The sequence below is a fragment of the Leptodactylus fuscus genome, chromosome 6 (assembly GCF_031893055.1).
Source record: "Leptodactylus fuscus isolate aLepFus1 chromosome 6, aLepFus1.hap2, whole genome shotgun sequence".
NCBI classification, from domain to species: domain Eukaryota; kingdom Metazoa; phylum Chordata; class Amphibia; order Anura; family Leptodactylidae; genus Leptodactylus; species Leptodactylus fuscus.
Window position 1 is genome coordinate 18,994,427 of NC_134270.1, and position 26,883 is coordinate 19,021,309.

General features: G+C 43.9%; 2 protein-coding genes and 1 pseudogene across 2 annotated transcripts in view; all 3 read left to right on the forward strand.

The window, feature by feature from the left end:
- LOC142210388 (uncharacterized) overlaps positions 1-13,514 on the forward strand; it is an 87,051-nt gene extending 73,537 nt beyond the window's left edge. Inside the window, 1 exon segment of the mRNA XM_075279490.1 lies at positions 12,077-13,514. Coding sequence (XP_075135591.1) covers positions 12,077-13,278 — 1,202 coding nt within the window. The 3' untranslated portion in view covers positions 13,279-13,514.
- Positions 1-26,883, forward strand: part of LOC142209085 (uncharacterized) — an 89,504-nt gene that overhangs the window by 60,424 nt on the left and 2,197 nt on the right. Inside the window, exons 2-6 of the mRNA XM_075278027.1 lie at positions 25,221-25,353; positions 25,483-25,662; positions 25,744-25,867; positions 25,951-26,042; positions 26,501-26,591. Coding sequence (XP_075134128.1) covers positions 25,276-25,353; positions 25,483-25,662; positions 25,744-25,867; positions 25,951-26,042; positions 26,501-26,591 — 565 coding nt within the window. The 5' untranslated portion in view covers positions 25,221-25,275. The remainder of the gene's footprint in view (positions 1-25,220; positions 25,354-25,482; positions 25,663-25,743; positions 25,868-25,950; positions 26,043-26,500; positions 26,592-26,883) is intronic.
- LOC142210375 (uncharacterized) lies at positions 9,191-10,596 on the forward strand (annotated as a pseudogene).

A 26,883-nucleotide genomic window follows, 5' to 3' on the forward strand; every position in this document is an offset into this window, starting at 1 on the left:
GAGTATTGTTGCTGACCATGTCCATCCCTTTATGACCACAATGTACCCAACATCTGATGGCTACTTTCAGCAGGATAATGCGCCATGTCATAAAGTTGGAATCATCTCAGACTGCTTTCTTGAACATGACAATGAGTTCACTGTACTCCAATGGCCTCCACAGTCACCAGATCTCAATCCAATAGAGCATCTTTGGGATGTGGTGGAACGGGAGATTCGCATCATGGATGTGCAGCCGACAAATCTGCGGCAACTGTGTGATGCCATCATGTCAATATGGACCAAAATCTCTGAGGAATGCTTCCAGCACCTTGTTGTATCTATGCCACGAAGAATTGAGGCAGTTCTGAAGGCAAAAGGGGGTCCAACCCGTTACTAGCATGGTGTACCTAATAAAGTGGCCGGTGAGTGTATATAGAGCTGTGAGTATATATAGATAACATACAGTATATATAGAGCTGTGAGTATATATAGATAACATACAGTATATATAGAGCTGTGAGTATATATAGATAACATACAGTATATAACATACAGTACAGATCCGTATTCTGTCATGAAGCGCACGCATCTATTTTACCTCATGAAAGAACCTGAAGCCTGACTCCTCCCACATGTGACAGATCACATGATCATGACATCATCACAGGTCCTTCCCCCAGTATTATTCCTCCTCTCCTATATATATGCAGTACAGGAGGAGGTATGTGTGTATATGTGTGTGTGTGTGTATATGTGTGTGTATGTGTGTGTAGATATATATATTCAGTTTGTGTATAGTCCCCGTCACATGTATAACATATAATTTAAGGGGTTGTCCAGGAATTTTGTTTGTCCTACAGATATCTGATTGGTGGGTGTGTGACAACCAGCCCCTGCATGGATCAGCTATTCGGAGATGTATCTGCTCTGTGGGCTTTACACAGCTGTTGGCTCTGGTCCGTATATAGTGGGCGGGGGTCTGTATACAGCTCAGCTTCGGTAGACACATTTCTAGGTGGTATAAAACTGAAGATACAGCTATATGACACCCCCTCCCCTATATCCTGGTATCACAACTGTGTACAGAGATTTGCTCGGGAGAACGTTACAGCCTGCCTTCTAGGATAATAAAGTACATTACAGAAATGCTGATAACGTCCATGTCTTGAAGAGGTTTTCTACCCCAGCCCCGCACAGATCATCTGTTGTACCAACTCCTGGGTGGTCCATATAGTGCGGTTAGGTCCTCAGTATGAAATTTCTATTTGAGGCCAGAAAATCCCTTTAATATCAGATACGTGGACAGGTATTACTGGAGATGTGTGGCTCTTCTTGCAGTTTGTGCGGTGAGGGTTTAAAGGGATTCTACCATTAAAAAACAATTTTTTCTAGGTAACACGTCGGAATAGCCTTTAGAAAGGCTATTCGTCTCCTACCTTTGGAAGTGCTCTCCACCGCGCCGTTCGTTCGAAATATCGGTTTGTACCGGTATGTTAATTAGTTCTCTCGCAGCGATGGGGGCATCCCCCAGCACAGGAGATGCGATGGGGGCGTCCCCATTGCTACTCGAAAACTGACTGCAGCGCCGCCTCTATGTTCTTCTGTATCCTCCCCTTCCTTCTTCGGCTTGATGTCGGACACCTGCGCAGTACGCTCTGTTCGGCGAAGACTTCGAGGAACGTACTGCGCATGCGGGAAATTGCGGTGTCGGCACTATGGCCGCAGGCTTGTGCAGTATGTTCGGCAAAGTTCGCCGAACAGAGCGTACTGCGCAGGCGTACGACATCAAGTTGAAGAAGGAAGGGGAGGATACAGAAGAACATAGAGGCGGCGCTGCAGTCGGTTTTCGAGCAGCAATGGGGACGCCCCCATCGCTGCGAGAGAACTAATTAGCATACCGGTACAAACCGGTATTTCGAACGAACGGCGTGGCGGAGAGCACTTCCAAAGGTAGGAGACGAATAGCCTTTCTAAAGGCTATTCCGACGTGTTACCTAGAAAAAAATAGTTTTTTAATGGTAGAATCCCTTTAAGGGTGAGGATGAAGATTAATAGGAACGGAGATGACGTTGAAGAAAATTCCATTCACCAGAATTTTTGCAGAAGGGATGGAGTATATAGGTGTATTTCATGTTTTCTCTAAGGCCAGTGTTATGGAAGGTCTCCTCCATAAACATCCACTTGGCCCTTTAGTGCCTCTGCTGAGAAGCATGAAGGGGGTGCTATCCAATTTAGATTTGTGGATTAATGACCTTTGTATTATTGTCACATATGTCTGTCCATACCATAATACCTGTCCTGGTAAATGATTCAGAATTGTGGTAATTTCATGTCAACATTGTGCAAGGATATCAGGTAATACCTAGAGCAGTGGTTCTTAACCTTGTTTGAGGTACCGAACCCACCAGTTTCATCTGCACATTCACCGAACCCTTCTTTAGTGATAAATCAAATAGGATTTTTTTCCAAATTCAAGACATAGGTATATGTTTATTTACTGGTACACAAAATGGAGGATTATGTAGATAATCTGTTTTCCCATAGTCCAAACAGCAGCACAACAGATGGGGTATTCCTGCCCCTGCGTGCAATCAGGACAGGTGGAACTTTTACTCAATCAAAGAACCACCCCTATAAGAGGTCACCAGACCTCCCCCTCCTCGTGTTAGTTCTAAAGTAGAGATTTCCAAACCCTTCAGAAAATTAACAAGCCAAACATACAGGGAGGGAGCTTTGTGCTGCTGTTTGGACTATGGGAAAACAGATTATCTACATAATCCTCCATTCCCCATACGTCCAACACAGCAGCACAACAGATGGGGAGGTAGCAAGAAACCCCCCCTAGGGTGGGACTTCCTGACAAACTGATGTCAATACCGAGTCACCGAAGGCAGCCGCCTCCGCGCTTAAAATCGTCCAACCTATCATGTCTCACAAAAGTTAAGTGAGAACTCCAGGTCGCTGCCGCACAAATCTGGTCCAGGGAGATGGAATATCTCTCCCCACATGTCGCGGCAACTGCACAAGTAGAATGTGCCCTTACAAACTCAGGCGGAAGTAGGCCCTGAGTACTGAATGCTTGAGAGATGGCCTCTTTGATCCATCTCGCCAATGTTGCCTTCAAGGCTACACACCCCTTGTATTTTCTGAAAAGACTTACCAGAAAGGTTTTCTGGGTCGACGGGACTTTTTTTTGGAATAAATCCCGGGAGATATCTTAATTGTATCCTGTCTGGAAAGAATAGTAAATACGGCTCAGAGGCTGCTAAAGCCTGCAGTTCTCCAGTACGCTTAGCTGATGTGACGGCTAAGAGGAATTCCACCTTGCAGAAGAGGAACTCTAGTCCTACGTCTTGTAGTGGTTCAAAGGGGGGCCCACAGAGCCCCTGCAGTACCGTAGCTAAATCCCATTGGGGGATTGGGACTTGGATGGCGGTCGGAGCCACCGGCCCCTCTTAAGGATTAACTTACCAGCGGATCTTGAGACAATCTTATCCCTAATACGGCTGAAAGGGCAGCTACATGCACTTTTAATGTCACCGGGGTGAGGGCTTTCTCCAGCCCGCTTTACCAAAACTCCAATACCGACTCAATAACTGGTATTGCACGTTGATTCTCTGTGCACCATTGCTGGTAAATTCTGCCAATCCTCATGTAGCTTCTATTCATAGAATCTGCCCTTGAGCAGGCCAGTGTTGTCCGCATGGCCTGTGACAATCCCCCATGTCCGTATAGGGTGCGGTCAACCTCCAGGCTGTCAGGTTGAACCTCTTCAGGTCCTGGCATAGCCACTTGTTTCGGGTTACCAGGTTGTGAAGAAGTGGAAGCCTCCAGTAATTCCCTCGACTCATCTGTATGAGGTGGGTAAATCATGCCCTTTTTGGCCAGAACGGTATGATGGCAATCATCCATACCTGGTCTTGTCTGATCTTGGCCAATACCTTCGAAACCATGGAAGTGGAGGGAAGATGTATGCCAGCCTGAACCTCCAAGGTATTAATAGGGCATCCACTGCCAAGGGGTTGTCCTCCTGGTAGAGGGAACAGACCCTCTCCACCTTGGCATTGTACTGGGTGGCCATCAGATCCACCTCGGGGAGACCCCTCATCCGAGTCAACTGACGAAAGACCTCCTGGTTGAGGGACCACTCACCCGACACTGCTTCTCCCCTGCTGAGCTGGTCTGCCAGCACGTTCAGATGTCCCCTTATGTGCACCGAACTGAGGTGGCTTAGATTTTCCTCAGCCCAGGGAAAAAATCTGAACTGTTAGCTTGAGGAGGGAGGACCTCGTCCCTCCCTGCTTGTTCAGGTAGAGGACCACCGTGACATTGTCCGTTCTGACTCTGACCGCCTTGCCGCGTAGATCCTGGGTGAAGTATAGCAGGGTTCGATACACTGCGCATAACTCGCGCCAATTTGATGACTGAGCAGTCTCCAGTCGGCTCCATGTCCCTTGTGCCAGGGTCTCCCCCCGATGTGCTCCCCAGCCATGGAAGGAGGCATCCGTTGTCAACAGGGTCCAGTCGGGCTGGACCGTGGACATCCCGTCCTTCAATAGGGACCACCATTGCAGTGATCGACGGGTACTGATGGACAACTGGATAGGCTTCTTCAGCCCTGAGGGGCTGCGGCTCCAAACCTTGAGGATCTCGCTCTGTAGTGGACGCATATGCTCTAGTGCCCATGGAACTGCATCCGCAGCTGCTGACATTAAACCTAGGACCTTCATTGCGGTTCTTACCCGAACCTCCCACGTATCCACCAGATGTTGCAACGCCCGACAAATCTACTCCTTCCGACTGTGAGGAAGAGATATCTCCATCCTCTGAGAGTCTACAATGAACCCAAGAACTGGATTCTGGTGATGGGGACGACTGCCGAGTTTTGACCATTGATCAGCCCGCCTAACTCTTCTAGGAAGGCGATAGTGATCCTTAGGTGGGCCGCGAGAACCTCTGTTGAGTGGGCCTTTAACAGCCAATCGTCTAGGTACGGTATGATGAATATACCTTGGAGCCGAAGAGCTGCAACGACCGGGGCCACGACCTTTGTAAAGGTGTGGGGGGCCGAGGATATTCCGAACGGAAGAGCTGTGAACTGCAGATGAGACAGAGTACCGTTCAGCACAACCCCAATCCTCAAGAACCTTCTGTGTGGCGGAAATATCGGGCCGTGTAAATATGCGTCCCTTAAATCTAGGGTGACAAACCTGTCTCCTCGGTGCAGAAAAGGTGTCACTGACCTGATAGTTCCCATCCGGAAACGGGTCTTGAGGACGTATTGGTTGAGAAATCCTAAATCGACCACCATTCTCCGACTCCCGATGTTTTGGGTCCCAAAAACACTGGAGAGTAAAATCCGGTCGATTGCTCTGCCAGGCACTGGCTCTAGAGCGCCTTTGTCCAGGTATCCCTGAACAGCGTTCTCCAGAAGGATCTGCTTTTGAACACAAAACGCGGGCTTACACAAATTTGTCGGGTGGGTGAGATGTGAACTTTATTTTGTAGCTCAAATACACGAGCTGGAGGCCCCATGGGACCTGAATGTGACGGCTCCATGCCGCCGAGAAGTGGGAAAGCCGACCTTCCACTGGCAAAGCGGATACAAGGGGAGGGGGAGTAGACGTCAGAAGGTAGTTTTCTCCTTCTCAGGCTCCTGGATGGTGTGTCAATTTATACCTCCATAATGGTATCCAGCTCTTTCCAAAAGAGCCTGCCCGGCTCAAACGGAAGTGCGCACAAGTTGTATTTGGAAGTACTATCTGCCCTCCTGGGCTTCATCCACAGGGGGCGTTTTGCGGCCGTGGCTAATGCGATAGCCTTCGCCGCAATCTTCACTTGATACAAACCTGCTTCTGCCAAATAATCCACTGCTACGGAGGTGGAGGATAGGAACGCCAGAAGATCATCACAGGGAACGCCTGTATCGATATCTCTATGCAGAGTAGATATATTACCTCGCAGGAACTGAACGACTTCTCCTGTTGAACTCCCACGGAGGCCTGCGCAGATGCTGCAGTATAAATTCGGTGCAGGGACCCCTCTGCCCGCCTGTGTATCGCATCCTGGAGATTTGAGCCATCTTCTGATGGCACTAACGTGCGCCTCAATAATTTAGAAACAGCCATATCGACTCTTGGGGGAGGGCCCCAATGATCAAATTTGTAGTCACGCCGACACAGTAGGCATTAGTCAGGCAGCCCACAGGCAGATGGCACAGATGGCAGAAGGCAGATCTAGCCTTCGGGTAGAGTACGAAAAGTATAGAACTCTAGACCCGGTGCACTTAACATAAAAGTCTGTTTCCTTACAGACAGCAACACGAAAAAAACGCCCCCTTTTTTTTTTTTTTTTTTTTTTTAAAAAGGGACTTGTTCACTCACAAAAGTAGTCTTGGTGCACCGTAGCTTACCTCACCAGAGCTGTGGGAGTTGCTGGATAACTCACTGCCATCTCATAGGCTGCAGTTCCCATTAGCTGCGCTTTAGGGCAGCGGGAAGCCCGGCCAGATAGGTGCAGTAAAGCCATAGCAATCGCACAGGGCATCGCAATAGACATGCACAACTATGCACTAAGCAAGAAGGGAGCAGAAGCTGACACACAAATTCCATGCCTGTGAACTGTAACACAGCTAGGCACCTACAGGCCACAGTAATAGACATAAGTGCTCACACTATGCACTAAGCATGAATGGAGCAAAGGCTCCACACAAATTCCATGCCTGACTGTAACACAGACAGGCCATTGCAATAGAAATGAGTGCTCACACTATGCACCAAGCATGAAGGGAAGCAAGGCTCTCACACAAATTCCATGCCTGCCTGTAACACAGACAGGTACATACACACCACTGCAATAGACATAAGTGCTACACTATGCACTATGCATGAATGGAGCAAAGGCTCCATCCAAATTCCATGCCTGCCTGTAACACAGACAGGTATATACACACCACTGCACTCGACATAAGTGCTACACTATGCACTAAGCATGAATGGAGCAAAGGCTCCACCCAAATTCCATGCCTGACTGTAACACAGACAGGCCATTGCAATAGAAATGAGTGCTCACACTATGCACTAAGCATGGAGGGAAGCAAAGCTCCCACAAAAATTCCATGCCTGACTGTAACACAGACAGGTACATACAGGCCATTGCAATAGACATACCATAGACATAATAGAGTGCCCATAGCAAAAAGTATCAGTGCTTTTAGTTTTCAGAAAACACAGAGGAAAGCTAGGACTCAGCTTACCTTACTGGGCAGTGAATGAGCTGTGCACAGCTGAGCCATCAGACACCCTGCAAAGCAGGTAAGACAAAACCTAAATCTTTCTCTCAGAAGGAAAGAAAGAGAAGGAAAGAAAGGGAAAGAAGAAGGAGCTAACAGTCACCTTCTTCCGATCCCGGAGGAGGCCACAGGCCTCCTCACCACCTGTCCCTGTCCGCAGGACAGAAAAAAACACGAGGAGGGGGAGGTCTGGTGACCTCTTATAGGGGAGGTTCTTTGATTGAGTAAAAGTTCCACCTGTCCTGATTGCACGCAGGGGCAGGAATACCCCATCTGTTGTGCTGCTGTGTTGGACGTATGGGGAATGAACCGTGCGTAGGGCCTAGGGTTCGATCAAACCCTGGTTAAAGAGGACCTTTCACCATTTTGCCCATAAGCAGTTCTATATACTGCCGGAAAGCTGACACTGCGCTGAGTTCAGCGCACTGTCGGCTTTCCCGATCTGGGCCCAGTGTGAAGAGCTTACGGTCTGGTAACGTAGCTCTTCTATGGTCAGAAGGGCGTTTCTGACACTTAGCCAGAGACGTCCTTCTTCACAGCACAGCCAATCGCGCTGTGCTGTGAGAGCCGGGAGGAACTCCCCCCTCCCGCTCCTGATAATGCTCGTCTATGGACGAGTACTGCGAGCAGATGGAGGGGGCGTTCCTCCCGGCTCTCACAACACAGCGCGATTGGCTGTGCTATGAAGAAGGACGTTACCAGACCGTAGGCTCTTCACACTGGGCACAGATCGGGAAAGCCGACAGTGCGCTGAACTCAGCGCACTGTCAGCTTTCCGGCAGTATATAGAACTGCCTGTGGGCAAAATGGTGAAAGGTCCTCTTTAAGAACCACTGACCTAGGGCAATGCATTGGATCCTTGCCTGGTTTAGAGACTATGACAATGCCTAGTTCACACGGGGACATGGACGCTGATTTTGACAGCTTATTTCGCGGCCAAATCAGCCTCCATAAAATGTAGCCCTATGTGAATTGCTAGCTTTTTTTTCCTGCTAGCTTGCTAGCAGAAAAAGAAGTGACATGACCTTTCTTCAGGTGTTTAACGCCTGAAAAAATGAATTGGAGTCTATGGGGCGCTGAAAAAACCGCTAGCGGTTTTTAGTCGCTTATTTTTGCAGCTGTTTTGGCAAAAACCGACTGAAACCGCTAGCGTTTTTTTTATCATGTACTTTTTTGTAGTGCAAAAAAAAAGCTTCAAAAAAACAGCGACCGAAAAAGCGTCAAAAACAGTGTCAAAAACAGCGTCCAATGCAAAAAACAGTGTCCAAAAAAAGCGACGCTGAAAAATCAGTGACAAGATCAGCTAGGCTTTTTTGACGTGTGAACTAGGGTCAGTGCACACAGAGTTTTTTGGCGCTGATTTTGATGCTGAATCCGCCTCTATTAGGAGACTTTTTTTGGAGGCTGATTTTGAGGAAGACAAGTCACTAACGTAAAGATACACAGAGTTTCTGTTGCTCCTGATCAGGGATGGAAGAACAGAGGGATCATTACTGAACAAGCCCAAACAGGAAGATGCAGCTCAAGATAAAAGATCTTCTCTTCCCTTTGTCGAGTATTGAGGTGTGTGGTGGTGACGGCTACCAAATTTTATTGACTGTTTTAAGTCTGCCAATGTTGTTGCCCTGCGTTCTCTATATTGTTGAATAGCTTCAGAAGATCTGTATTTTTTTTTTTTTTAATAAGACTTGGAATGTTTTGTTCTGATTTCTAGACTTATGACGTTCCCTACGATATGACCTCTGGTGCCTGTGATTGGCTGTAGTGGTCATGTGACTTCTAACATGGAGGAGCTACCATCACTAGTTATCCAACACGTTACAATCTGAAAGAAAATACAACATCTACACTTTATTATCTCCTCACATGTTTCTTATTATTGTATTCAGTAACTGAATTTTTTTCATTGTATTTTATATGATTTTACATTGACTCATCTTCTTTTCATTCAGGTTCCTACAGTGTAGGATCTGCTCAGTGGAGATCTTCTATGTAAGACCATTTTCTTGATTGGTCCATGGAGGATGGATAAAAACAGAGACAATATGGCAGAAAGTATAATAACCCTCACCCTGGAGATCCTGTACCAGCTTACTGGAGAGGTGAGAGATTCTGATGAGGTCACATTACATCATTCTTATCTATAGTAATAACAGATGATATGACTGGAGAGGTGAGGGACTCTGGGAATGGATGGAGTGAGATTTATTAATGTGTCTCTCCATAAACAGGATTACACAGTAGTGAAGAAGACCTCTAGTGGGCGCTGTCAGGCTCCTGTATCTGAAGGATGGGGGAGAACCCTGAGCCCAATCGTGGGGCCTCCACCTCACTCCCTGATACATGAGGAGATCAATGGACAGAAGATCCTAGAACTCACCAACAAGATGATTGAGCTGCTGACTGGAGAGGTGACACTGCTGGGAATGCTGGGACATTATACAGGAGCACTATGAAGGGATCTGGTGATGACTGTATCATTGTGTTGTCAGGTTCCTATAAGGTGTCAGGATGTCACTGTCTATTTCTCCATGGAGGAGTGGGAGTATTTAGAAGGACACAAAGATGTGTACAAGGAGGTGATGATGGAGGATCAGCAGCCCCTCACATCAGCAGGTAATAGACATGACTAAATACACACGGCCTCTCATTATCTGTATGGAAAGAATGAATTCAGTCCATGTATGTGTTTCCTCCAGTTCCATCCAGTAAGAGAACATCACCGGAGAGATGTCCCAGTCCTCTTCTACCACAGGACTGTAAGGAAGAAAACGTCCTCCAGGATGATCAGGTAGATGGAGATAAGGTGACATGAAATCTTCCTCTGCCCTGTAGAAGGGCTGTGAAGGTCTCGTGGTCAGTCTGGTTGTATTCCACAGTATTAGATGTTTTCTACTTGTGTAATGAGAAAGGTGGAGATGGCAGGATAAAGCTGACCATAGACATGACATGTTGTCTGGATCTTCTCACTGTTTTCTGGCTATGGAGGCTGCTGGTTGGAATAAGGAACCAATATGGTGGATTTATCCAGGAGACCTGCAGCTATTTGGTCAGATAACTCCTGCTGTCACTTTTGGTGGTCATGATAATGAATGATCTTTTCTTCTCCTATAAAACATCCCACGTGACTTTTCCATCCGTCTGGTGACTTTTACAATATTTGTTTCACAGCTTTCATATCTAGTTGAAGATCTCATCATTATTAAGGTTCCAGAGACATATGTGAGGGGGGATGAGGAGTGTAAAGAGGAGATTTCTTCAGGGAACTATCCAGGTGAGTAGTCACCACTAAAGAGAGAACAGTCACAGATTCTCTTCATGTACTGGCTAGAAAAATATTTTAGTGATATTTTCTAATATGATACCATTAGAATTGAAAAAGCATAAACTGGAATATGGGTATGAAACATTCCTGTGAGAAAAAGGCCTTCATCATCTTCTTCCAGTGCTTTCTTAATTTTAGAACTTGGGAATCATTATCTCCTATTAGACTCATATTGAGTTACTAGTGCTCAGTTACAGCTTGATGCGCCTCCCACTGCTCTGCTGTCTAATGGACACCTTGTTGACAAGTCATGGAGCAAATTAGCACAGTCATGGATTGACATAACGTCATATAGAATTAATATATGTACAAATTTGTTTTTATAGATAAGCTTTTCTAGATTTGTCATACACTGGGTATTATTGAAATCCTGTTTTACATGATATTTTGATGCAGCTCGACCTCGCTGATCTACCAAGGTCTTATTCGCATGAGAGAAACAATGAATGTGAGAGTGAATGAAAAAACTGACATGTTCTATCTCTGTCTATTTTGACGAATATACAGACCCACTAGAAATCAATGGATCCATTTTTAATGGATGTAAAACAGAATGACATCTGAATCATGTCCGTCAAAAATCGGTCAGTGGGTCGGGTCAAAAAAAAAAGATCCTCTTTAGAAATTGCTTTACAATGACAATTTCATGTAAAACTAATATGTACCGTATGTAATAACCAACATTTGGAGGTTTACCTCTCTATCATTGCTCTTCTCATCTCCCCAATTCTTTTGCTGTATTTGATATAACTGAACTGAAAGTGTGATTGTGAGTCTATTAAATCTGGATCCCTTCTTATTAATCAGTTGAAGCTTTGCCACACTATGGCTCATATTTACAAAGGTGGATGTGCCTCGAAAGTGGCCAAACATTTACCTTACCTCAGCGCACTGTGGTGTAACTTTACCTCTATGCCTCGCTCGCCCTGGTCTGCAAGATTTACTATAACTTGCACCAATAAATTGGCTGAGGTATATATGGAACAAGGTGCTAGAATTAATAAGGGCCTCTTATTAATTCTAGTTAGTCGTGCGTCTGGCAGGGAATGAATTAAGACTGGCATAAGAATTGCCAGGCTGAATTAATTCCACCACATATCTTCTTTTTCCCGAGGCTAAAAAACTGAAAAGTCCTGCTCATGCTGGGAGAAGTTCCTAATTTTTCCCAAGATTCTGTTTGTAGAGAGACTTTGAGTATGACTGCTAAAATGTTATTATAAAAATAATAAAATCAATTTTCTTCTTGGCAGATGACTGCATGAGGAGCTCAGAGGAACACCTCCTATCTTCAGGTTATAAAGCAGATGGTTGTGGTATCATACAAGATTTATATGAAGAACCCGACTTTATCCCAGATATACCCTCGGCCATTCAAAGCAAAGATCCATCATCTGATCCTTTCATTCAGGTCCTAAGTCAAGGAATTCACACAGATGAGAAGCCATATTCATGTTCAGAATGTGGGAAATGTTTTAAAGCACAATCAAATCTTGTTAAGCATGAGAGAATTCACACAGGGGAGAAGCCGTTTTCATGTTTAGACTGTGGGAAACGGTTTCACGAGAAATCTTCTCTTGTTATACATCAGAGAACACACACAGGGGAGAGGCCATATTCATGTTCAGAATGTGGAAAATGCTATAAAGATAAACCGCAGCTTGTTATACATAAGAGAATTCATACGGGAGAGAAGCCATTTTCATGTTCAGAATGTGGAAAAAGTTATAGCAAGAAATCAAATCTTGTTATACATCAGAGACTTCATACAGGGGAGATGCCATATTCATGTTTAGAATGTGGGAAATGTTTTAGCCAAAAATCAAATTTTGTTAAACATGAGCGAATTCACACAGGGGATAAACCATTTTCATGCTCAGAATGTGAAAAAAGTTTTAGCCAGAAATCAAATCTTGTTAAACATCAGAGAATACACACAGGGAGCATGCCATTTTCATGTTCAGAATGTGGAAAATGTTACAGCAGGAAAACAAATCTTGTTCAACATCAGAGAATTCACACAGGAGAAAAGGCATATTCATGTTCAGAATGTGGCAAAGGTTATATTTCAGCACCAGAACTTGTAGCACATCAGAGAATTCACACGGGGGAGAAACCATTCTCATGTTCAGAATGTGGGAAATCTTTTCGACAGAAATCAGCTCTTATTACACATCAGAGAATTCACACGGGGGAGAAGCCATTTTCATGTTTAGAATGTGGGAGATGTTTTAGTACTAAAAAAGATCTTGTTATACATCAGAGAATTCACACAGGGGAGAAAGGATATATATGTTCAGAATGTGGGAGATGTTTTAGCCAGAAATCAGATCTTGTTATACATCAGAGAATTCACACAGGTGAGAAGCCATATTCATGTTTAGAATGTGGGAAATGCTTTAGTAGGAAATCATATCTTGTCAGACATCTTAGAATTCATACAGGAGAGAAGCCATATTCATGTTCAAAATGTGGGAAATGTTTTAACCAGAAATCAACTCTCATTATACATCATAGAAGTCATACAGGGGAGAGGCCATTTTGGTGTTCAGAATGTGGAAAATATTTTACCCAGAAATCAATTCTGGATAAACATAAGCGACGTCATGCGGAGGAGAAACAAATCTAATGTGCAAAACGTGGGAAATGTTTTATTCAAAAATCAAATCATCTTAAAGCCTAACTAAACTTTCAGACAACTTTTGATTTTCTGGCATTGTAAAATGTAGAAACTTGCTTTTGGTGTCATATGAAGCAGGAGATCTCACCTTTCATATGGCTCTAAGGTTGCAGTTCTACGTGTATGATTTCCAGAGATATCACTGGTTGTAAACACAGTTGAGATTGGGATATATATACGTAGCTGCAGCTATACCTGTCCCAATCCCATATGTGTCCTCAATGTCATGCAACAGAAAAGGAAAGCAATTCACCATTAAGTGATAATTAAAGAAAAAAAAAAAAAAAGTCTTATTTTGAGTCTCTTTTTCCTTATTACATTATGGGTCTCAGCCTATGTGGAATTTGTTAGGATAGTTTCTGTTTTTATTGGTCCTTTCACATTAACATTATTATCCAACTGTGCCGAGCTAGGATATCTCCTACCCATCTGGGGTTTTTTTTCAATTTCCAGTGGGGGACTTTAAGGGAGTCTACCACCTCTTCAAAGCATATTCAACTGTCACCACCATGCTACAGAGCACGTTACAGTGATATACATCTTTGTTATGTAAGTCACTGTGGTAGATTTGGGAAAAAAACTACTTCGAAGCCTTATGCACATGGAGCAGTTGGTTCACTCTTGCCACAACCATCTCCTGACCACACCACCCTGTACAGTGAGTTAATCGTCCCTCTGCAGTCACATCACCCATCCTGTGTCATATGCCATTTGTGAAGAGGTCAACTCTGAGGCCTATAATTGGCTGAAGGGGTCTCCTAGTACAAATAGAACATCACTGGTGACGTCAACAAAGGGTCTTGTACACAGATTAACAGAGCTGGCACTGCTGGCAATGGAGACTTACCGTATATACTCCAGTATAAGCCGAATTTTTCAGTCCAGTTTTTGTGCTGAAAAAGCCTCCCTCGGCTTATACTCGAGTCAGCAAAAAAAAAAAAAAAAAAAATTAAAAATTTTTTTTAGGGGGGGGGAGGGGTCTATGACGAGCCACAATATCAATGTATAGAATCTCCCATAAAATAGTGCAAAAAAAAAAAAAAGATTTAAAAAAAATAAAAGTTCTTAATCCCGCCTTTCCCTAGAATACATACAAAAGTAGAAAATGACTGTGAAACACAAACACATTAGGTATCCCTGTGTATACTGAATATAGGGGATCTGCAGTGCTCCTGTTCTGTCAGGAAGGGGTTAATAGGAGCACTGCAGATCCCCTATATTCAGCCAGGCTGAATTCCAAGTGGGGGAAGAAAAAACAGTCCTCAAGCTCAGGGAAGGGGCAGACAGACAACCAAAACACCCCTCCCCTTCCCCAGCATCTACTGCACCCACAAACTCTGTCCATTTTAATTTTTGAAATTTTCCAGTAGCTGCTACATTTCCCCCCTCGGCTTATACTCGAGTCAATAAGTTTTCCCAGTTTTTTGTGGTAAAATTAGGGGGGGGGGGTCGGCTTATACTCGAGTATATACGGTAGTTCTCTTTTATGTTCCTACAACCCACAGCACTATTAAATAATGAAAATCTAAGTTGGAACACCCCTTCAAGGACACCCCCTTCGGGGAAGTAATCCATTCATGATGACTTCACTTATCAAATGTTCATGTAAGTATACTTACTGACCAAGCCCTTTAATCAAATGTTCCCTAGAGATGAGTGAACCAGATCGTAGTTATCGATGGATGAATCAGTTCGTAACGAGCCAGGTTCGTCCTGAATATTCCAAATTGGTTTTTAACAAAACCGAACAAATAGCGATTCACTTAAGATGAACAAAGCTGGAAGGACTATAAGATAATGGCCGCCACATTGTGTTTGACCAGGATATACAAACCAGACAATGTCTTGTGTGCAGTGACTTACATCATGTGAAAGCGATATCTGACAGTCTTCCCAGTGCAAATTTGCCTCCAGTATTTGCTGCATTCATCTTAGGAATGGTCATAAGCCTTGTTGACACCGCTCCAAATGTAAAAAAATTTTGTGTTATCATTCATATTCTCTGAAAAAAGGCCAAAAAACTGCCCAAACAATCTGCCGGGGTAGCACAAATGTACAAACAGTATCTTGTTATTGTTCACCCAATATAAAACCATTTAGGAATCTTATGGGGTTTTTCCCACTCTGATCTGGAGTCAACAATGTGAAGAAGTATTGTTGTTAATCTGAACTAAATATTTTATTCATTTCTCTGTAGTTCAGTAGTAATGGCTGTCATAGTACTAGTAGTGCATCTTTTTCTAGTGTAAAAAAAAAAAAAAAAGACAGAAAAATTTCTGTGCACTTCAGCTTTTCTTACATTGCAAAAAACATGCATTAACTTGCATCAGTCCTCTACATCAACTTATTTGAGACATTCCAACTCTGTGGAATTTCACCTTAAACACACTGGTCAACCACGTGAGCAGGTATGAAGGTATGAATTATTACATGCAGCAAATCTTGGAGACAATATGTTACTTTGAGATATATCATTGGAGGCTCATGAGCGAAGTGTGCCAGTGTTAGGATCGGGTCTCGCAGGTTTCCATCCTGGCACACAGCGCCACTGTGGGTCAGTCCGACTCTCGCCCTTGCCCTCATGCAGTGAGACGACTGGAGTCTAAGTCCAGCTTTCGGCCTACTGAGCATGCTCAGACCTTTTGGAGCTGCTCAGAGGCTAAGTCCAATTTTTCCCATACTGAGCATGATCGGTAAGGTCATGGCCACCGCCCTGTTGGGCGGGGACTAGCCTTTATATAGTGTGAGCCGATGCCCGCCTGGTGCTCACACTTTCTCCAAAACACACTTGAGACAGGAGGTTATGACAGTAGTTCCAGTAGTTAGGCAGGTTGTTAGGCTAGGCCTCTGTGTGAGGTTACCTTAACTGCCATCTGGCACAGTTAGTATAGACCTGTAAGTCCTGAACTGGCAGCCCTACACTACGGCTCGGTGCAGTGGTCTCTGTACCAGCTGGTGGCGCTACCAGCAGGTTCGGTCTTAGCTAAACTATCTGTTACTGTCTACTTGTGTTGTAGCTCCAAGCTGTGCGGAGCCATTTGTGCTGCTGACAGGGGTGATGTTTAAACCCTGGCAGCTTTTGCCGCAGCCACTCACACGGTAGCTGCACAAACCATTTACCCAGTGAGGTGAACTGGTGTAAATCTCCATTGCAGCCTGTTCACACTGTCTCTGCACAACTCAGTTACCCAGTGAAGTCAACTGGCGTAAAACCTATTGCAGTCTGTTCACACTAAAGTTGCACAAAGCTATTTACCCAGTGAAGTCAACTGGTGCAAACCTCGTCGCAGCCTGTGCACACTGTAGCTGCTCTAACGCATTCACTCAGTGAAGTTAACTGGTGCATGTGTGTTATTCCCTGTTCAGACATACTGCTGCCTGGCACTGGCACGCTGCCGTCCATCTGGGCCTGTGGACCCCACTGCAGTGTCCTGCAGTCTGGCGTTCTGTAGTTGAAAAAACATTTTTATATATACACACAGAACCGTAACAGCCAGCTTCTCAAGCCCTTTGAAGAAGCCACAAAATCTGCCAGCAGGGGCGACCATAGCATCAGCGTTGTGATTATTAATTACAGAACACAATATAAACTTATCACCCTTATCCACAAGGCTCTCCATAATGCCGCACCTCCATACATTTCCTCCCTCATCTCTGTCTACGACCCAACCCATGCTCTTTGTTCACTCAATGACCTAAAACTAACACCCTCTATTATCAGAATCTCCCACGTTCATATACAAGACTTCTCTCGAGTTGCACCACTTCTCTGGAATACTCTATCCTGAACAATCAGATTAACTCCCAATTTTTACAGCTTCAAGTGCAAAATACAGACACGTCTTTTCAGACAGGCCTATCACAATTCCTAATGTAAACCCTTCTGCACCACAATTATCCCTAAAATGAACCCTCCTCTGTTCACGTTCCCACATTAACGCATAGGATATGATGCCATTTCAGGCTAACGTTATATGTCCAGGCACCATGTGGACGTTAAAGGACATGATTGGTGACGACTCATACAGTTTTATGTTTGTATAATGACAGTAACCTCCATCACAAAATTGTCTGACCACAGTATAAACAATACCGCCCCTGCTACCTCTTGTTCCTCTACTTCATAGATTGTAAGTTCTTGCAAGCAGGACCCTCAGTCCCATTGTGTGAATTGACTATTTCTTTGTAATGTATCTTTTTGTCTGCACTTGAACCCTACAAATTGTACAGTGCTGCGGAATATGTTGGCGTTTTATAAAGAAAATGTATTATTATGCTTTCTATTGTATATCTTACAAGAAACTCTTACACTCATGCACTGAGGGATGGAAGAGGAGGAATATCTTCCACCTCTTAGTCAACGTTATCGCCCTTTGTTGATGGAAGAGGATGCAGATTAGTGTCATTATGATAAAGGAATTGGAACTCCTAGATTAGAAGAGGAGAAAGACTCTCTTGGATACAGAGAGGGCCCTTAAAATGTCACAGGCACAGCCAGGGGAGGAGGCTGACCCTTATCTGTTTCAAGAAAATGATGATGACAATCATGACCATGCTAACCAAGAACAACAACCATTGTAGGTCCCTAGGTCCGTGTATATCCTGGCAAGCATGGCAGGCTGTAAGAGTGTTATTAGTATCAAGGTATAAATACTTGATGGCAGTGATCTTAGAACCTCGCTATAAAGACAAAATACTATAAAAATTTGATTATTATCAGGATAGGCTGTATACCAAGCTTCTCGCAGCATTTAGAAGAGCACTACAACTCCCAGTCACACTTGTACCCAGGTGACCTCTGATCACTCCCAGTCCACCTCACTCAGCCAGCGCTCCTAGTGTGCCGGTGTCACAAGTGTCAGGAGGAGAAAATCAGCAGACAGGCCCATTACAGTATCTGGAAGAGGATGAACCACAATTATTCAGCGCATAGCACCAACCAGCGCCACATCATACAACTGACACCCACCAACTGCACCAGCAGATACAGTGAAACTTAGAGTGCACCTCTATTCTAGCTGATAACTCTGACCTCATTGAATTCTCGGCCAATAGGTTAACCACTTCCGGACCGCCCATAGACTATAAACGTCTGGGAAGTGGTTGCCTTGTTCTGATAGGACGTACCGGTACGTCCAATCAGAACACAGCAGCTGCACAAGATCGTGCAGCTGCTTTCACTGGGAGCCAGCTGTAACTTCAGCCGGAGCTCCCAGAGAGAAGACAGGGAAGGTTTATTCCCATCCCTGCTTTCTCGATCGCTGTATACACGGCTATGGACGCCGCCATGATGCGACCGCCCTCTGACCCGGTCACGTGATCCGCCAGGAGCAGCATCGTGCAAGAGCTGCTGGGTCCTACAGGACCCAGATCAGCTCTGTATACCATCTATAGCAGCATGCTGGAGGCTGTATTCCTCCTGCAAATGGCGCTAAATGTAACAGCCCCAGTTATAGGAGAAATCAGCCTCCAGTACAAAAAAAAAAAAAAGTGATCAGATGTCCCCAAAGGTCTCTTATGACCTTATGGGGACACCATCTGAAAAAAAAATATTAAAAAATTCATAAAAAAGTTTTAAAAAAAATGAAATAAAATAAGTAAAATAATATGCCAATAAAATAACATTATAAAAGGTTATAGCCCCACCCCCGTCTACGCCATATAAAATAAAAGTTACCATAATGGAGAGGAAAAACTATTTTATAAAGTTTTTCAGTTGCACTTTGTGTTATTAAATAAATAAAAAAATTTAAAAAAAGTGAAAACCAGACACAATTTCCCCCCTATTATCTTTATATTTTCCCGGATATAAAAAAAACTAAAACACATTCGAAAATAAAAACAACATAAAAATAAAGCCGTATGTGTCCCCGAAAAAAGACGCAAAAATTAGTTGAATGAGATGTATGAGAAAAATGTTACAGCCCTCAAAACCGCACATCCAAAATAAACCTAAAATGTGTCTGGTCCTGGACCACAAATTGGCCCGGTACTGAAGTGGTTAAAGTAGTAGAAGGACCTGGCCCAGTCTGCCATGGGAATTTTATCGTGTCTGGCCTCAGGCAGACAAAATGCCCTGCTACACTGCCACAGCTACCATTACTCAGTCAGACATATCCGGTGGCCTCGTCCATCATATTATGTGCTGCCACAGCTGCCTAGTGCTTACCACTAGTGTTGAGCGAATAGTAGATACGAATACCTTGCTCCCATAGGAAAGCGTGTTAGCAGCCAGCAAATCTTCACAGTGCTTAACCCCTTGGTGTTCGGCCGCTTCCATGCATTCCTATCTGAGCGAGGTATTCGACGAATAGTTTTGAATACTATTCGCTCATCTCTACTTACCACCACTCAGGCAGACATGTCCTACAGCCTAGTGCATCATATTATGCCTTGCCGTACTGCTACATATTGTTACCACAGCTTCCACCACTCAGACATGTCTTGTGGCCTTGTCCATCATATTAGTCCCTGCCACAGCTACTTAATGCCTACCACCAGTCAAGAAGATATGTCCTGCAGCCTGGTCCATCATATTATGCTCTGCTACACTGCCACAGATGTTGCCACAGCTGCCATCGCTCAGTCAGACATGTCCTGCCGCCTCATCCATCATATTATACAGCTGCATGCGCTCATGTCTGTAACCTTGTGGCCATGTTTCACTGAGATTGGAAAAACCCTTTTACCCCTTCCCGACATCCGCCGTAATAGTACGGCGCTGCCGGCAAGGACTTCCCGCAAACCTGAGTGCGCACCATGCGCTGCGGGTGTCAGCCGTAATACACGGCTGACTATGCCCTGTAACACCCTCGGTCGGAACCGGGTCCGATTGCGGGTGTTAACGCCTGCGATGCAGGCGGTCAACATGACCGTCGGCATCTACGGGGATCATGATACAATGGTGCCGATCGGCAACCCCCGTGACGGTTTAGGGGGGTGCCGGTGTTCGTAGGGGGCAGCCCGGGGTCTGATCAGTGACCCGGGGTCTGCCCCATGCCGTCCCCTTCACTTACCTGGCTGATCCTGCCAGGAATGGAAGCTGTCATCCTGTCCGTCTACACAGGATGACAGCTTCCTATGTTCTGCAATACACGTGTAACACGTGTATTGCAGATACATATAGTGAAGCAGTGATCAATCGATCACTGCTTCAATCCCCCATGGGGACAGAAAAAAAAAGTGATAAAAAAGTAAAAATAAAAAGTTTAAATAAGTTTAAAATAAATTAGAAATAAATAAAGCCCCCAAAATCCCTTTTTCCACATATAAAATATTTTATTATGTAAAATAAAGAAAAATAGAAAAAAACATTACATATTTGGTATCACCGCGTCCGTAATCACCTGAACAATAAAATTAAAACATTATTTAACCCGAACGGTGAATGTAATAAAAAAAAAAACGTAGAAAACCGCACAAAATAATGATTATTCACCACCTTTCTCTTACAAAATGTTCAATAAAAAGTAATCAAATGGTCAGATGAAAACCAAAATGGTACCAATAAAAAGCAGAGGTCATCCCGCAAAAAATAAGCCCTCAACCAGCTCTGTCTACCGAAAAATAAAAATGTTATACCTTTCAGAAAATGGCGATGCAAAAATAATTGATTTTTTCCCCTAAATTGAATTTTATTCTGCAGAAATAGCAACGCATTAAAAAATCGTATAAATGAGGTATCGCCGTAACCGTACCGACCCGCAGAATAAAGGTAACATGTTACTTATGCTGTACGCTGCACGGGAAAAAAAATAAATACTAAAAAGTAATGCCAGAATTGATGTTTCCTTTTACATCCCACCCAGAAAGAGTTAATAAAATGTAGTCAATAAGTTACAGGCACTCCAAAATGGTGGCATTGAGAAGCTCATCTAATACCGCAAACACCAAGCCCTCATATGGCCACATTGCCAGAAAATAAAAATAAAAATCTAGCTTTTACAATGTGAAGACAAAAACCCTAAAAGTCGCCAAATCATTAGGATATAAGTGGCTGCGACTAGAAGGACATGTATAATCGGTGTGAGCATTTTCAGGGGACACCCCATATTTAGAGCTTATGAGAGATAATACACCAGCGCTAATCCCCCAGAATGCCCCTCTTCCCCGTCCGTGTCATAGGAGCTAGTGGGAAAATAGAATGGGATTTGGTGTACCCAATTTACTCCGCACAGCTTACATATTCACTTCGGGGTTACTAATGCTCACTACATCACTTGATAAATTATTTGAGGGGTGCGGTTTTCAAAATAGGGTGACTTTCTAGAGGTTTCCACTGTTTTGACACCACAAGGGCTTTGTAAATGCGACATGGCTCCTGAAACTGATCACAGCCAGATCTGCCCTCTAAAAGCTCCTTGGCGCGCCTTCCCTTCTGCGTCTCGCTGTGCGTCTATATATTAGTTTACACCCACAAGTGGGGTACTATGGTAGTTGGGAGAACTTGCATAACAAATTGTGGGATGCGTTTTCTCCTTTAACCCCTTGTGAATGTGCAAATTCTAGGGCTAAACGAAAATATTAGTAAAATAAAATCAAATTTGAAAATTTCACCTCCAATTTGTATTAATTCCTGTTAAGCACTTATAGGGTTAAACTACTAGGTATATGTTGTTTTCGCTTATTTAAGGGGTGCAGTTTTGAAAATGGGGTGATTTAGGGGGGGTTTAATACAAGGGTCTTTCAAAACCCCTTCATAACTGTATTAGTCCCTTAAAAAATGGGTTTTGGAAATTTCTTGAAGAGTCTGAATATTGTTGTTTCACTTGTAAATCTTATAATGTCTGTAAAAAATAAAAGGGTGATTAAAGTTTGATGCCGACATAAAGCAGAGATCTGGGACATGAGATTTATGATATAATTTTGGCGGTCTGACTATCTGTATGTAATGTACATCATTTCAAACTTTATAAAATGCATATTTTTCAAAATTTCCACCAAATTTCCTATTTTTTCATGACTAAACACAAAACATATCAACCAAAATTTACCACTAACATGAAGTACAATGTGGTACGAAAAAACAGTCTCAAAACCACTTTGGTAAGTTAAAGCATTCCAAAGTTATTGCCACATAAAGTGATACATGGCAGTTATGAAAAATCGAGCTTGGTCAGGAAGTCAAAAAGTGCCATCGGCGGGAAGGGGTTAAGTAACACCCGATGAGGGCAGAACTAGGTACAGCAGACACCACAACATGGAGCCTGACTCCTCCCACACATAACTGATCACATGACCATGACATCATCATAGGTCCTTTCGCTCTTCCAGCTCTCAATCTGACTCCTCCCACATTGACTGATCACATGGTCATGACATCTTCACAGGTCCTTTAAGCTCTTGCAGCTGTACAACTTTGAAGCCTGACTCCTCCCACACGTAGGACTGATCTCATGGTCATTATAGTAACCAAAACACTTTCCCCAGTAGGATTCTGTCAGGATTACGGGGCCGCATGTACCATTAACCCCTTCATTACCACCTCTCTGACCCGAAGTGGCCTCTTGGCCAGTATTCACACCAGGAGGGCGGTGCTGGTAATAATAATTGGTGGTTCAGGGATTTCTCCCTCCCTGATTGGTCAGGCCGTGTGTCAGTCTTCCAGCCTGGCCAATCAGAAGTGTTAGGGGCTGAGAGGACATCTCAGGACATTGCAGGCTCAGATCCCAGAGCTGTTCTGTCTGCTGGAGCCTGGAGTAAGTGGTGTGTAGGGGATGATGGAGAGACATGGCTACTGTGTGGGGAGGGGTGGGAGGTGGGGAGACGCTTCTGCTGCTGATTCTTCATCATTGCTGCACTGGGTACAGTTTGGCCAGGGAGGGAGAGCTGGGCTCTGTAAGCAGCCGTGCAGAGGTGACATCTATGATCTTCCCAGTAACTTTTTACTAAATATTTGGGGAATTTATCAAGACTGTTTTTTAGGATACCAGTCTTGATATTCCCTACATGACCGGAGAGGCACTACGTTTATGATAACACACGTCATGTACTGAAATCTATCAGCTGCGCAGATTTGAGGCATCATTTACGTGATGCCTAATTCAGTGAAGTAGTGTAATTGATCATAATTCTGTCAGGCTGCACTTTTATAGTCTATGATCCAAACAATGGTACCGGACAGGCAGCATTGATTCAGAAGAAAGGATCACGCTAGACACCAGAAATCAGCAAAAAGGTCGGATGGCAGGGAGGGGTCAGGTGTAAAATACAGGTAGTCAAAGTCGCCATTGCAGAAGTTAGGATAATTTTTTTGCTCAGGCAACTTTCTGTGGGAGAAGATTGACTGAGAGCAGAGTGCAAGGTTTTACCCCACAATCCCATTCACACGACTTAAAGGGGTTGTCCCATCACAAGGATCCTATCTATACTGCTTGTTAATGTGGATGTAAGACTTTTTCTAAATACACTGCTTCAGCAAAACTGCTTTGTTTGTCCACTATCTTACTTTATTCAATTCATTGTTGACACATCCCTTGACTTATTGACTTATCTGCTCAAAAGTCAAGTGATGTATCTGCTGCTCTCAGGGGAGAGGGAGGAGGGGCTAAGTGCAGGGAGCCAGCCTGTTTTTCTAGCTATTCCTGTGTCTGCACCACCTGACCTACCTCCCTGCTCTCAGATAGAGGAGAGGAGCTGCTTGCATTTCTAGACTCGTCTTCTGTTCTCCCATTTATCAGGCTAGCTAATTCAATTGTGTTCATTATGGCAGAGACAGGCAGTATTGTGCATATTGTGTTGTTTGAGGACCTTTGATGACATCACAGGCCCTTCAGCCGCCCATAGGATCACACTATGCGGTGGGCGGAACTACACGCTAATTTGGGGGCGGAGCTAAATGGCATGTTGCATGAAACCCCGCCCACCAAATGATGCAAGAAACCAGGAAGAAAGAAGATTTTACAGCAGTGAAGACTGGTGAGTATGCGGCGTGGGAATACCCCTTTAAGTTTTAGCTGTGAAACCCTGTTGGAGTGTTCGCCAGATTTACCAGCATGAACAGTATGCAGGGAGAGGGAGTCCTACCATTATAGTTATGTATGCTGCTAGGAGTCTACACTATGATCATTATGGGACAGTGTGTCACTGGGAGGCAGAGACTCCTAACATCCTACTTCCTATCCTACTAATATTATAAATGTGAAAATTTGGATGTTTGTGTTTGGATGTTTGTTAATCAATCACGCAAAAAACGGCTAAACGGATTTGAATGAAATTTGGCACATAGATAGTTTGTAACCTCGATTAACACATAGGCTACTTTTTATCCTGGTAAATGAATTTGTTACTATACTATGTTAAACTGCAGGACAATTCAACTAATTGTACTTTGCTGATAAAGCCTGGTGTGTTATATCTCTATGTAAACACACAGATAACACTGAGTCCATTCTGTACAAGCATCTGCATATTATCTGATCTGCAGAAGTGTCTGTGTCCTGTTCAGCTAGAGGGAGGAGACAAACACAGACAATGAGAAGCAGACACTGCAGGCAGAGTTCTAATACACTGAGAAGGGAATAACGCTGTAATCCAAATTGTCAGTTTCCCAATTTTAAACGTACCAAGAAAATGAAAATCTAATGTGTCGCAAAATTCTCAAAAAAATGAGAGCTATGAAGGTAGCCAGAAGTCAACGGAGTTCTCCTCAAGCGGAGCTGAGGAGGATTGAGCAAGCTAGGCATCAAGCAGCTCTTAGAGCAGCCGAAACGCATTCACCATATGGGAAAACTATTTTTACATGTTTGTAGTTTAGGCATTTTTGTAGTGCCGATATCTGTTGTAATGGAGTAACTGCTTGGACAAACTATTCATTTCATGCTGCAGTCCATACACAAAGACAACACAACATCTGCACTTTATTATCTCCTTTTATTTACAGTAACTGTTTTTCACATGATTGTAGGATTTTACATTAACTCATTTTTCCATTAATTTTTCTACAGTATAAAATCTGCTGGGTAGATATATAAGATTATTTTACCGATTTGCCCATGAAGGATGGAGAGAGACAGAGACAAGACGGCAGAAGGTATAATAAATCTCACCCTAGAGATCCTGCACCAGCTTACTGGAGAGGTGAGAGATTCTGATGATGTCACATTACATCATTCTTATCTATAGTAATAACAGATGATATGACTGGAGAGGTGAGGGACTCTGGGAATGGATGGAGTGATATTTATTAATGTATCTCTCCATAAACAGGGTTACACAGTAGTGAAGAAGACCTCTAGTGGGCGCTGTCAGGTTCCTGTATCTGAAGGATGGGGGAGAACCCTGAGCCCAATCCCGGGGCCTCCACTTCACTCCCTGATACATGAGGAGATCAATGGACAGAAGATCCTAGAACTCACCAACAAGATGATTGAGCTGCTGACTGGAGAGGTGACACTGCTGGGAATGCTGGGACATTATACAGGAGCGCTATGAAGGGATGTGGTGATGACTGTATCATTGTGTTGTCAGGTTCCTATAAGGTGTCAGGATGTCACTGTCTATTTCTCCATGGAGGAGTGGGAGTATTTAGAAGGACACAAAGATGTGTACAAGGAGGTGATGATGGAGGATCAGCCGCCCCTCACATCAGCAGGTAATAGACATGACTAAATACACACGGCCTCTCATTATCTGTATGGAAAGAATGAATTCAGTCCCTGTATATGTTTCCTCCAGTTCCATCCAGTAAGAGAACATCACCGGAGAGATGTCCCAGTCCTCTTCTACCACAGGACTGTAAGGAAGAAAATGTCCTCCAGGATGATCAGGTAGATGGGGATAAGGTGACATGAAATCTTCCTCTGCCCTGTAGAAGGACTGTGAAGGTCTCGTGGTCAGTCTGGTTTTATCCCACAGTATTAGATGTTTTCTACTAGTGTAATGAGAAAGGTGGAGATGGCAGGATAAAGCTGACCATAGACATGACATGTTGTCTGGATCTTCTCACAGTTTTCTGGCTATGGAGGCTGCTGGTTGAGCAGTGGAGCACCGGAGAGATGTCCCAGTCCTCTTCTACCACAGGACTGTAAGGAAGAAAATGTCCTCCAGGATGATCAGGTAGATGACAACATGGTGGATTTATCCAGGAGACCTGCAGCTATTTGGTCAGATAACTCCTGCTGTCACTTTTGGTGGTCATGATAATGAATTATGTTTTCTTCTCCTATAAAACATCCCACGTGACCTCTCCATCCGAGTGGTGACTTTTACAATATTTCTTTCACAGCTTTTGTATCCGGGTGAAGATCTGAACATTATTATTGTTCCAGAGACATATGTGAGGGTCAATGAGGAGAGTAAGGAGGACATTCCTATAGGTGACCACCCGGGTGAGTAGTCACCACTAAATACAGAATGGTCACAGATTCTCCTAATTCACCTGCTACAACAGCTTTTTGTTGGTCCAAAAAAAAAACAAAAAAACCCATGCACAGAAATATTTTTAAAAAAATTATTTTTATTTTTAAAGGACATGCAATGGAGGTCAGAGGTGTATTTATTTTTGCATAAACCTTTCCTAATCTTTACTCTACTTTATTTTAACATTTGTCAGCCTGATGAACGACCTGGAGATTTCCAAAATTGTAATGGCCTTTTCCACCTGAACGA